Genomic DNA, 12,021 nt, shown 5'->3' on the forward strand with positions numbered 1-12,021 from the left:
GTAAAAATAAAATCTCGGATATTTAAGTCTTCCTCCTCATCACGTTTTATTTCTAATTAAAAGGAAAGCAGGATCAATATTTAAGAACAAAAAAATATATATATGTGTGTGTATGTTCCTTTCCTTCTATTTAAAAAGGTGGCATATTGGAATAAACGAAATGATAGCATTTACAGAGTGAGGTGCGATAAATACAAATTTAGCTGCAAAAAGATGAAAACCCAAGTTAATGCAGCGGGTAAATAAAGAAGGGATTTTACTATAATGCGTCGCTTTGTACTCTTGGACGCTGAAACTTGTTTGGGAAAGGTGACCCGATGGTGAACATCTCTGCATAATTCTCAGAAAACAACAGCGCTGAATATATATTCTTGCACCATTTATATAAAGCCTGCAATTTTTCAGGTCTTCGCGCCCTGAGAAAGAATCAGGCATAAAATCTCTCCTGGGTTTGATAACAGTGGAGTATTATGCCTGCACCCTTCACGTGCCTTTCCAATGGAAAATTGTCAAAAAGTTCTGCCTCCATTCCTTATGTGGGATCTCTGTTTTAATTTGTGTGCTTCGGCGATTTAGATTGATTATAAACTGGTAATCTCACGATCTATAGAAAAAAACAAACCCCTATATATATATATACCGATTAAATGCCTAACACGGGTATTCCGATCTGTTTTTCCCTGATCGCTTTGAAGATAAGGAACTTTGGGTTCCGCACCTTTAGAGGGGGAAAAAAAATGACAGAGGCAGGTATGTAATCTCTCTCATGTTAGGTTTAATAAATTAATTGCAATTTATGTTTTGTTTTTTAAATTAGGTACAATATAATCCATTACCAACATTTTTAAAATTCGGATATCAACAAAGTTCCTTGTAACAATGAAAAGTTTATTATTTTCTTTCTTGCTCTTTCTATAAAGCTCAGCTTCAGGATTAACTACTGAAACTTGCATTGCTAACGGAATAATCTAATCGAAAAGTGAGGAATTTAGAGAATGGGTACTGGCTAATGTTTTGAACAAGTTCGGCAGGCAAGGAGGTCAGCAATAAAAAAAAAAAAAAAAGATGCTTTCTTGATAAGGTTTGAGCTTTTGTAAAGAGAAACATATTTAACTGGAGCCAGAAGCCAGCTTTTATCATTCAAATGCCTTCCAGCGATTTGGAAAAAAAAACAATTCCGAAATTACAGCACATACACTTTTTTCCAAAGGCGGAAGGATGATTTCCCAGCCGTCAATCCCACCGGCTGCTTTTATTTTCTGAAGTGGGTCCCATAGTACCTGCATTTTCTGACAAACCAAAGTGCGATTTAAAGGTAATGACAGATGTCGGTTCTTCACTTTCCAGCCAATAAATTTGTTACACGAGCGTGACTGATGGCTTCATCATATATCTCAGTAAGTGCCAGAGAACTCCCTCCCCTCCTTTGTTCTTCAGCCTCATCCCAAAATTAAATCCTGTTCCGTTAAATGGACCGTGCAATATTAATAATTGCAAAAAAATATATAGATAAAATACTTCTTGTACGCAAATAAGCCAATCCACCTATTTTTCAAGGGCAATGTCTGCATATCTTTATGCCAGGGGGGGACTGCTGCAGGATTCTATCTTTTTCCGAGCAAAGTAAAGGGCACATGCCAATGACATTTTCCCATGCCATTTGTCTCCCTACTTGTCATGTTAGTTCGACTCCCCACATGTTTAATAGCGAAACTGTATTGTCAAGCAAAATGAATAGAGCACAGATACAGAACTTAAATGTTGGGACTTCAGACACCAGGCTTTATTTTTGGAGCTCGATTGGGTTTTGAATAATCCGCTTTGAAGGGTCTGAAAGGTGCCCTATAAATCAAATAATAACGAAATAACTATATCATCAGTATTTTCTTTTTTTTTTGTCATGGAAGAACAATCTTTTTCCGAGGATCTATGCAATAAAATAGCATAAATACTTGTCATAACTGTCAGGCCACCCTAGAAAAAGTTATTGGATTATTTCGTGAGTTTATATAGAGTCATATTACTATATTATAAACCACCGCTACTGGGTATTTTTTTTCTGTTCTTTAAGTACTTACCCAAAGGCTTGATGGTATTTTCTTGACTTTCTTTTTCCTTGGACGTCCCACTTGACATGAGAGCGGCAATGGAAAAGGCGTTAGCTCTGGAGGAAAGCTGAGGTTTGGGGGAAGCCGCGAATTCCATGATCACAGAGAAACCCCTAAAAACCACCCAAGAAAGTCCTAAAGCCGTCTCAGAAGCCCCAATTTCTAAAGACCGGCAGCTAACCCGAACTAGCGAGAAGGGGAAAAAAAATAAAAATAAAAAAATTCGAGATGCGGCTAATCTGACTTACAAAGCAAAGCTGAAAAAACAAAGAAAGTTTGCTCGCTCAATATAACGCAGGGTTAGGCGCTGAACGGTCACCACGGACACATGTTTCTGTTGTGCTTTTATTCCCGCCCGCTTTCTTTTCCCTCGATTGTTGTCCCTCTCTTTTTTTTTTTATTTGTTTTATTTCTCTCGCTCTCTCTTTTTTTTTTTTTTTTTTAAAGAGCTGCAACTTGTGGAGCGGGATCGGAGCCGCGGGAAATCCTGAGGCTCGGCTGCTTGCAGGCAGGAGCAGCGCCAGCCAGAGACAGAGCCCGCCCGCCTCGGTAGCCAAGGAATGCCCAGTGCGCCGGGGCTCCGGCTTATCCGCCCTTAATTTGACGGTCGGAGAGATCCTATCGGGCTCTCGGCCAATCGGCTCTCGGCTACGTCACCGCCTTCCTGATCCCGGCTGACAAGTGAAATGTGGGCGGGGGGCAGAGCCACAGGCAGCGAGAGGAGCTGACAGAAATTGACCTTTTTAAAAGTCTGTCTGACATTTACACAACTACTGGAGCAAGGGGAGACATTGCAGAAGGCAATGCCTGCGAACTGTAAACAAAATGTACACCACCGCCCTGGTGTTAATAAGTTAATCGTCCTGACATAGAAGGTGTGCCGATATAAGGACATATCCCGACAGTAACGCTCGCTGCTGGTCCCTCCAGACTGACTTTTGTAGAAGGCAGTACAGAGCCGATCAGTTCGGTGTCCAATGTACCTTAATGTCTCTTTTTTTACGAGTGTGTAGCGCTGCAAGGTGCCATGCGCTTGTTTAACTTTAATGTATTACCGTAGTCGTTTTAACCCCCAAGCTCGTTGACTTGACTTTCCCATTCCAGGTAGCAGCGATTTTTCTCTTATATGCGTCTGTACAGTCCTGCCTACACCTTGCAGTTCTTTACTCGTAATAAGGAAATAATAATAATAATAATAATAATAATAATAATAATAATCTGCACTCACCCATCACTTCTGTGTGTTCGCATCAATTTGTAAATCTCTTTTTTTTTTCTAAGTATATAAAATAAATAATTTGGCGCCTTTGTGTTAGAGAAGTGAAAAAGAGGGAATACTACTTGTGCGTTTCCATCGAAGGTGCCAAGCGTTGCAAATCCTTACAAACAGATCCATAGAAAAAGAAGATCCTGTTAGAAAGGTGACTTTAAATTTGCTGTTATGGAACTAAGCTATCAGGCTTTGCAATTGCGTAAAAAGAATAATTGCAACAGAAGCAATGTGAAAACTAAACTTCGATTGCAATTTTGAAAAAGGAGTTAATTGTGGAGCAGAGGCGGAAAGGCAATCTCACCTCCGAGACTCATTTTTACAAAGTGAAATCCGACACTGATGCTCTTAGTCTTAAAGCTCTTTATTTTATTGTATTTTTTTTACTATTGTATCTTTATGGATGTTTTTTTAATCTATATTTATCTTTATACGTGTAAAATGTTGATGTCAGTTTTATTTAACTTATTTACTCGAATGGGACACTAACTATTATGTCTGATTTATTGAGGGCGCGGTTGAAACTTGCAGTGAAGATCGGATTCCTGAGGATCTGTGTTTCCCTGGCATCGAGGATTTACTGTACTGTGCCCACCATAGACCACCTCAAGCCCATGTTTTTCCGTCTCGCTTTACTGCCACCTCAATGGATCGCAGCTCAATCGACTCGGTCGCGGACTTGCTCCAAAAGGGCAGCCTTGAACGCGCAATAAGAAAATAAAAAGCTGCGCAGAAAACGATGGGGCTAAATGACAGGACTTAAGTGTGCAAGGCCCTGGTGTTTGCTCCGGGATCCTGCCCACCTCGCTTTCAGACAGGGAGAGGTGGTGGGTGATTAGTACAGGACTGCCCTGTACACTTGTGCTCGAAAATCTCTTTTGTCTGCTTGTTTGGCTTTAAATGTAAAGCAGCACATTTTTTTTTTTTTGAAACAATGCCTGCCCTGTACTAAGTTGTCTAAAAGAAACAAACAAACGAGAAACCAAGCCGAACAAACTGGACCAGCCCCTCCCCCCGCTGGGCATCAGCACTCGGGTCCCTGCTGTTTTTATCGCTGTTTCCCAAATCAGAAGGACTGCAGTCCCAGCGCTGCCCCAGTCCGACGGCGGGACAGAGATCCTTCTTGTCACTTCTGCAGTGGCGGCCTGCGGAGACTCTCTGGCTGCACCGTGCAGCCTGCAGGCCAGTGATAGCAGCCGTAGACTGTGGCCTCCTTGAGATGAATCTATTCCAGGACACACCAGTTTGTGTTTTTGGGGGGTTTTTTTTACCCCTTAATCTCCAAAAATCTTCCACCAGCTTTCCGAAAAAAAAAAAATAAAATCACTGATGGACCGTTTAGTATATGAAAAGGAAATAAGGGCGCGTTATCCTGACCGACGTATTCTTGAAACCCTAACTTTTATTGGGGGCCTGCGTTTCATGTACAATGATTTAGAAAACAACAACAACAACAACAACAAAAAGGGTGAACGTTTGTTATTTGCACACAAGCAGTTAAAGGCACCCCAATCGCAGGTTTCTTTGGCTTGAATGTGAAATCAATCAAAAATAATCGCAAAAATCAGGCGTGTTCTGAATTCCCCCGAATACATTCCCGCCAGTGGAAATGAAACTGCTGCAGACCAGCAAATTCTGTGCAGAAATGACTGCGGGGGACCCAGATCTCAGTCTGTCATGCAGTCAGGAAGGGGCTGACTCTCTATACAGAGAGGCTCTGTCTGCCATTCTGCTGCTTGTGAGCAAATCGGTTTAAAGGCCCGAGGTTCAGCTTCGTGCTCCCAGCGAGTGGCCCCTCCAACACGATTCATGAAAGATCGTCCCCTACCCAGGAAAGGAAAAAGGCATTGCTCCTAACCTGATGGCATATTTTGTTTTGAAAATTGTGAATGTGTAAGGAGGCCCCTAGAATAAAAGTCAAAGCAGCTGTGACAACTGTAAAATTGCCCCAAAGCTCGGAATGGACTAAGGTGCGTTGAAGGTTATTGGTGCAGAATTTTCTTCTAATCCAGTGCATTCGGGCAGCTCACTGTTTGCTGTCGGCTCTTCCACTCCACTTTCCGAAACTTTTTTATGATCCTTAATTTAAAAAAAAAAAAAAAAATGGAATGGCCTTTGTGAGCTTTTCGGACCTCTTCTTAGGGAAAGATTGAATAAAATCCCTCCCAGGTCCCTAACGCGGTGGGGGTTATGCAAATAAAGGCAGCCGCAACCTCCAGCAAGCTGAGAAATCCCAATTGTCTCTTCTGTCTTGGTGATCTTGACCCATTGTACTAGGGCTGTCTTATCTTAGTTATCGCGCCGGATTCCCCCCCCCCCCCCCCATTGCCTTCTATGCTGCGCATCGCCGGACTGCAGCCAGGCTCGCTGACCTCCCCGCAGCCCGAGCTGTCAGGTAGACGAGAAGCTCCTTGCCCCTCATTTTAGGGGCGTGCTCCGAACACATTTTGGAGTGTCTAGGGCTGCGCGTTATTTGTGTTTCCGCGCGATATCCCTCCCAGCTGTTTTGGGGTGCTGGAGCTATACAACACTCAGATATCTAAAGGAAGAAGACGGGGACCCCCCCAGGGATCTGTCCGTTTTGTGAAGTTAATATTTTCAAGCCCCTCTCTCCATCCCTGTCTGCCTTTTGGAAAAGAAGCCCCCCCCCCGCAATTCAACGCCCGGCGAGTCTGCAGCAGGAGGCCGGTGAGCGAGGGGACGGGCGGCAGCAGCAGCAGCGCCAGCTCCCACTGCCTGCAAGGTGCCTGGCCCGATGAGCTTATCTCCTCATCCCCCCTGCCAAAGCCCCCGGGCTCCGCTCTCCTGTCCCTCGCTCCAGGCTCGCTGCTTTGAAGTCCTAAGTAACGTTTGCTTCGGTGGAGTTCAGCTCTTGAACCAGTAAGAGCAAAAAAAAAAAAAAACCAAACAAAAATAAATAAATAAAAAACCCAACTCAAGGTTCACTCGGGTTAAATGCGAAAGCCGCGCTGGAGCCATTTCCAAAACGACCAGGCCAGGGCTGGCCTCCTGCAAGCTATTTCCATGACCTCAGCTCGGACCGATCCCCCCCCCGGGAACCTTGGGTCTCTCTCGGCCCACCCCCCCGATAAGGAAATGAGCTTCTGTCTAGACGCCTCCGACTCTCTGGGCACACTCTGCCTTGTTTATGTAAGAATTTAAGGACTTGCAAACCCGAGCGCTCCGTTTCTCACATTTGCTTCCCACAGCAAAAAAAAACATTTGCGGAAGACAAGAATGAATGCCCATCTCACTCTATCTGGACCTAGGTGTGTTACAGGATTTTGGTGGGAGAAGGGGCCGCGCTGGCTCGGGTAATAATCAGGTGCCACATCAGAGCAGGCGGAGGGCAAAGCTGTGCCCTGCGGCCGGGAGCTCTCGCTGCTCTCCGTCTCCAGAGCGCGGCTGCGCTCACTGCTCGGCCGGGCTCCTGCGCGGACCCCATCGCAGCCGCTGGGCGCGGAGCCCATCCCCCCCCCGTCTGTCTGGGATGAAGCCCCCAAAGCACTGGCTCCCCGATCCCTTTCCTTAAAAGATCACCATCCGGCAAATGACCGTCTCCCTTTCAAAACTGCATCGGACGGAGACCTTGGCCATGCGGACGCGCTCTATACCGAGGATACTGTAAATGCCTCCACCGCACTCAGTTTTGTTTTTTTTTGTTTGTTTTTTTTTAAATGCAGTGGTGCCGCTCCACTTCCTAGTTAGTTATGCAACATCATTGTTGACCTTGACTACAACTGTCCATTTCTACAGTTAGATAAAGCGTCCTAACTCCTCCGCTTTGCCTGATACGAACATAATATTACAAGAAAGAGAAACTTCCCAGCAGAGAATGTAATCCCCTTCCCATCCAAAATAATTCCCCCTTTTTTTTCCCCTTATGTATTAATGACGAATCAAAACTCCTCCTGCACTGCTTGCGGCTTTGCAGACGGGATCCGTGCCGGGTCCTCTTCATTCACGTCAAGTGCTGTCACGGTGCTTTCCTCATCCATAGAATGAGAGGAATCTATAGCTGGGTTCCCCCCCGATCCGCACAGCTTGTTGTGTCATTATACTGAATGTATGTTTTACTTTTTTCCACTCCTCCCTTTTCCTGTTCAGTCCTGAGCGCCCCTTCCGTATACAGGATTGCGCAATGGATTTAAGGAATGGATGCATTTTGTTCACCTTTTAATATTACTAATTTAATTTTAATGGAGAAAATTTTTGTTTTTAAAATAATTAAATGTAAAATGCAAACCTTCTCTTGAAACAAGGGCTTTCAACTATATGGTCAACGTGAGCAGTAGTTAAGCGACGGACCTTTTCTTGAGGGCGTGTGTGCGCGCAACACATCGTGCTAAAAACATCAAAAACTTGCAGATCGTAAATGAAATAATCCCTGCCGTTAGCTTCTCTAACGGAAACAGTGACATATCCTCACAGAAGCAACGCCTAGTTTATTGGTGTTACCATCTAAATGCAGTTGCTTAAGTGTCTTCATATGAATTACACGACTTTTTTTTGTTTTTAGATTTTTCTAAATACTATGCAGTCACTGTTGTATTTCCTGAAATATTCACCATAGATCAGTCTGCAACAATTCATTTTCTTTTCACTGTGATGCCTATTAAATTAAATTGGAAAGATATCTTATCCACTCTCATAACCTAATAGAACCTATCACTGCTTTACTGTTTCTCCCCTTAATTTACTATCAATTCACTTTTTGTCGCGCACATCTCTCACATGACTATTTGAATTGGTTGAATTAGAAACGATTTGCCTTTGAAACGTACTTTGCCGAAGGTGTGTGGCACACAGTACCTGTGCGTGTTTGAATTAAGATCAGCCATAATCAATTCCTTTCCATTCGCTATATCCGACCATCATTGCCTCTAAACCGGTTTGCTAAAACTGATCATCAATCACTGTAAAAAATCTTCCATTTCTGTGACTTGTACAGTATGTTCCCAGTTCCCTCTTTCGGTGATGGCATCTACTCAGCTATTCAGGATTATCTGTGCTTTAGGATCAAACAGAGAGTCTACACTGATCCAGAGCTGTCAGTTCCTTTTCTGTCCAGATGATCAGAACTGAGTAGGGGAAATTAACACGTCTATGATATGCCAAAAATGAAACATGTTAATTTTTAAAATGAGGATTTATCGAACAGCAGCAGAACTGTATCTCAGCCCACATGGATTTACTAAATGCAGCTGACCGAACAGGAATGGATTCGGATCCTCAGGGATTACAGCTGCTGTACAATTGTTTTAAAAACGAAAAATATGGGACATGCCATGTAACACACCCGTGTGTTGCTACGTTGGAGGATTTGGAGATACTCAATTTAATTAGATTTTAAGTAAACTGGTTTTCTATTTCAGTAGTGGGTTTTTTTTTTTTTTTAAATTCAGGAGTTCATCTGAATTGCAAAAAAAATCCATGTGCCATTTCAATTCTAGCTTTTACATCAGAAATCTTATAATGTAAACTACATCAAATTCTGCATAGGAACACAGCCATCCAGCCTCTCCAAAAACACCTCAATGTCATCCACATGGAAAGGGGGTCTAGAGGGGCATCTGGTAGTCCCTTTTTAAGCCCATTAGATACCTCCCAGATGCAAATTCAGTGGTGCAAAGAGAAATGCTCTAGAAAGACCCATGGGTTGACAATTAGATTATAGTCCAATTGCCAGCAGATAATGTGCTAAAAGCTTTCCCACTTAGTGTAAGCCCTTACTGAAAATTATTCACACTTTGGAGGCTACCATACTCCTACACCTCTGTCTACTGAGGCACCGAAGGCATTGCAAGATACACAAGATTATATATTTATATATATTTTTTCCAGATAGGGATAGAGTGAATGTGTGTGTGTGTGTGTGTGTGGTATTGCATATTACATTGAGCACTTAAGTGTGGACAGATTTACATGGGAAAAGCTATTGTATGAAATCTCCATAAATAAAACACCTATCCTTTTTCTACTTTATCCTTCCCCTCTCAAAATTCACTCAGTTTTTCATTCAAAAGGACAACTAGGAAGGAAAAAAAATGAAGCACCAAATTCTATCCTAAAAATCTCAATAAAATGGTATGATTGCTGTGTTGATCACTTGGTAACACAGAAATAAAAATTAGCAAACAGGTTGCAGCTAATACATTTTTATTGGGCTAACTCAATAGATTTGAATCTAAGAACAAATGATGAGGTTTGAAAGAAGCCTTTGCTTTATCACAAGATCAACAGAATCTTCAGTACCATTCCAGTCAATTTGATGAATAAGACAACGTTTTTCTTTTTTTGTCTAGAGTTTTGACTGTATAAGATACCAAAAAATGGAATATGCAAAGTAGATTTTATAATATAATATGTTATATTATTTATAATAACTGTTAATTCACTTTGATCATTCATTTAGTGTCACTTATTTCCCTGTCTTGTTTAACAGACCATGAGTTTACCTCAGGCCTTCAGTTCTTATAGTCAGTGTAATAACTATCAGTAATTATCCTATCCAGTAAGTATAAGGATGGCATAATAGCAAGATAAGCAATATCACAAACATTTCTTCTACCAAGGTTTTGTTTTAACTCATTTGGATTATTGTAATACCCTACATATAGGGCTGCCTAATTGTTATATGGAAACACTGCAAATATTGATGAATTCTGCTGCTCCTGTGGTTTCCCATTTCTCCAATTTTGCATGATTTGCATTGGCTCCCTGTTGAGTTTCGTGTGTGCTCTAAGTTATTATCTTTAGTTCACAGAATAATTTATGGTGAAAGTCTGGCTTACCGAAAGCAAAAAATCAGTGTAAATCATCCGCCAACGTTTTTGTCTTCTGAATTTCAATAGTTGCTAACGCTTCCTAGTGTTAGTGAGGTACATAGGCAACAAACGTTGAAATGGGCATTTTCCTGTATAGTGCCTAGATTGTAGAATGAGATCCCATTAGATATATGATTGACAAATGATTGTAAAAAGGGAAGATGTTGAAAACTCATCTGTTTAGAGAAGCTTTTATATAATGTATTTTTAACCTGTGTAGTTTATTTAGATGAACAAATTAATTTTGTTTTAAATTTTGTATGCACTTATTGTTGTAATCTACCTCGAACAATTTGTTTGGTAATTTATTTAATTAGTTATTTATTTAAAATAATGTATATGCCACACCCTTCAAGGTTTGGGACGGGTTACAATAAAACATTAAAAATGATTTAAACAAACTAGGACAACTAAAATAAAATACATAGATATACAAATAAAACATTGGACATAGAATGTGGAAAGGTTAGTTATTATTGCATAATTCTGGGAATGCTTGTTTAAATAGATAATATTTTAATGCATTTTTAAAATCTTGGGTGTCAGACAAATTTCTGAGATTGGAGGGAATTGAATTCCAGAGGATTGGTCCTGAGAATGGAAAAGCCCTCTCTATTGTTATAACCAGTCTAATAGATTTCTGTGAAGGGGTGTGTAATAATAATTGGTTTTTAGATCATAAGTTTCTAGCAAGTGTGTATGTGAAGAATGGCTGAATATTAAGACTTTGTAAATAAATAAATACATAAATGCCAAATATTATTTTAAGGCAGCAGTATGAGCATATTTTTCTATAGACAATTTAACTGGTATCTAAAACAAGTAACAATTTCTTTCCTGAAGTTTTCATTTCGGTTTCCTTCCTGAGCAGAAACAGGTGTTTACAATGTTGGATGCTCTTCCTGTGCATCTGCTCTCACTATTAAGGAGGCCTACTGCCTGCTAAACAGGTACAAATTGCCTGAACAGCAAAATGTCAGACAAATATAAAAAAGGAGGGGCTTTTATTTATTACTTTTAAGGCTATAAACATATCAAGGTGGCAAACATCATTGTAAGCCTTTAGAGTGCAATTATGTAACAGTGAACAGTTAATGGTGCACTGCAGACTACAAGAAAGCTCTTTGAGAAATATATCCAATGCATTGTGCTCCAATTGTTCTTGCTATATCATTCATCAGTTTTGATTAGTGAATAAGTGAAATTCTTAAAGTCTCTCTGGTCCTGTATGTTTGTCTTGATTGTAAGCCTGACTGAGAAGGGACTGTCTCTTTTGTGTATTTGTACAGTGCTGCATATGGCCAGTAGCACCATAGAAGAGTTAAGTAGTAGTAGTAGTAGTAGTAGTAGTAGTAGTGGCTATTTGAAAATCTATGCTCACCTTCTTCTACTAGCAAATTAATATGTCAGCTAAAGGAAGCAAAGAAAAAAGTAAGCACTTAAAATGGTTCCAAATCTGTCAGAAATGTGGGTTGTTTTTTTTTTTTTTTATTGTATACTAAGAAAAGAAGAAGTGATGCTGGTCATCATTAATATAAATGTTCTGTTATTACTGCATTCAGAGTTTGCTGAGCTTCCTCTCTCCTAGTGACTATCCAAGTTTTGATTTGCCAATATATGATTCAATTTTGAGGCAATCAGACCTGTATTTGAAAAATTCTGATTTGCATGGATTTTGGTTCAGCTCTACCTGAACATTGATAGTTAGATGCATGCTGTTCAAAGCAATTAAAAATAATGAAAATATTTGACTGCAAGTGTGAATATTCACATGCAAACTATGAGCATGATTCACTCTGATTTAGAAAGGCATTCC

The 12,021-nt window shown here is 40.8% G+C and overlaps 1 protein-coding gene across 1 annotated transcript in view; it reads right to left on the reverse strand.

Moving 5' to 3' along the window:
* Nucleotides 1–2,668, reverse strand: part of TBX20 (T-box transcription factor 20) — a 169,831-nt gene extending 167,163 nt beyond the window's left edge. The window contains exon 1 of the mRNA XM_029589683.1: nt 2,079–2,668. Coding sequence (XP_029445543.1) covers nt 2,079–2,205 — 127 coding nt within the window. The 5' untranslated portion in view covers nt 2,206–2,668. The remainder of the gene's footprint in view (nt 1–2,078) is intronic.
* Nucleotides 2,669–12,021: the final 9,353 nt, after the last annotated feature.

This window comes from Rhinatrema bivittatum, chromosome 2, assembly GCF_901001135.1.
Source record: "Rhinatrema bivittatum chromosome 2, aRhiBiv1.1, whole genome shotgun sequence".
Classification (NCBI taxonomy): Eukaryota; Metazoa; Chordata; class Amphibia; order Gymnophiona; family Rhinatrematidae; genus Rhinatrema; species Rhinatrema bivittatum.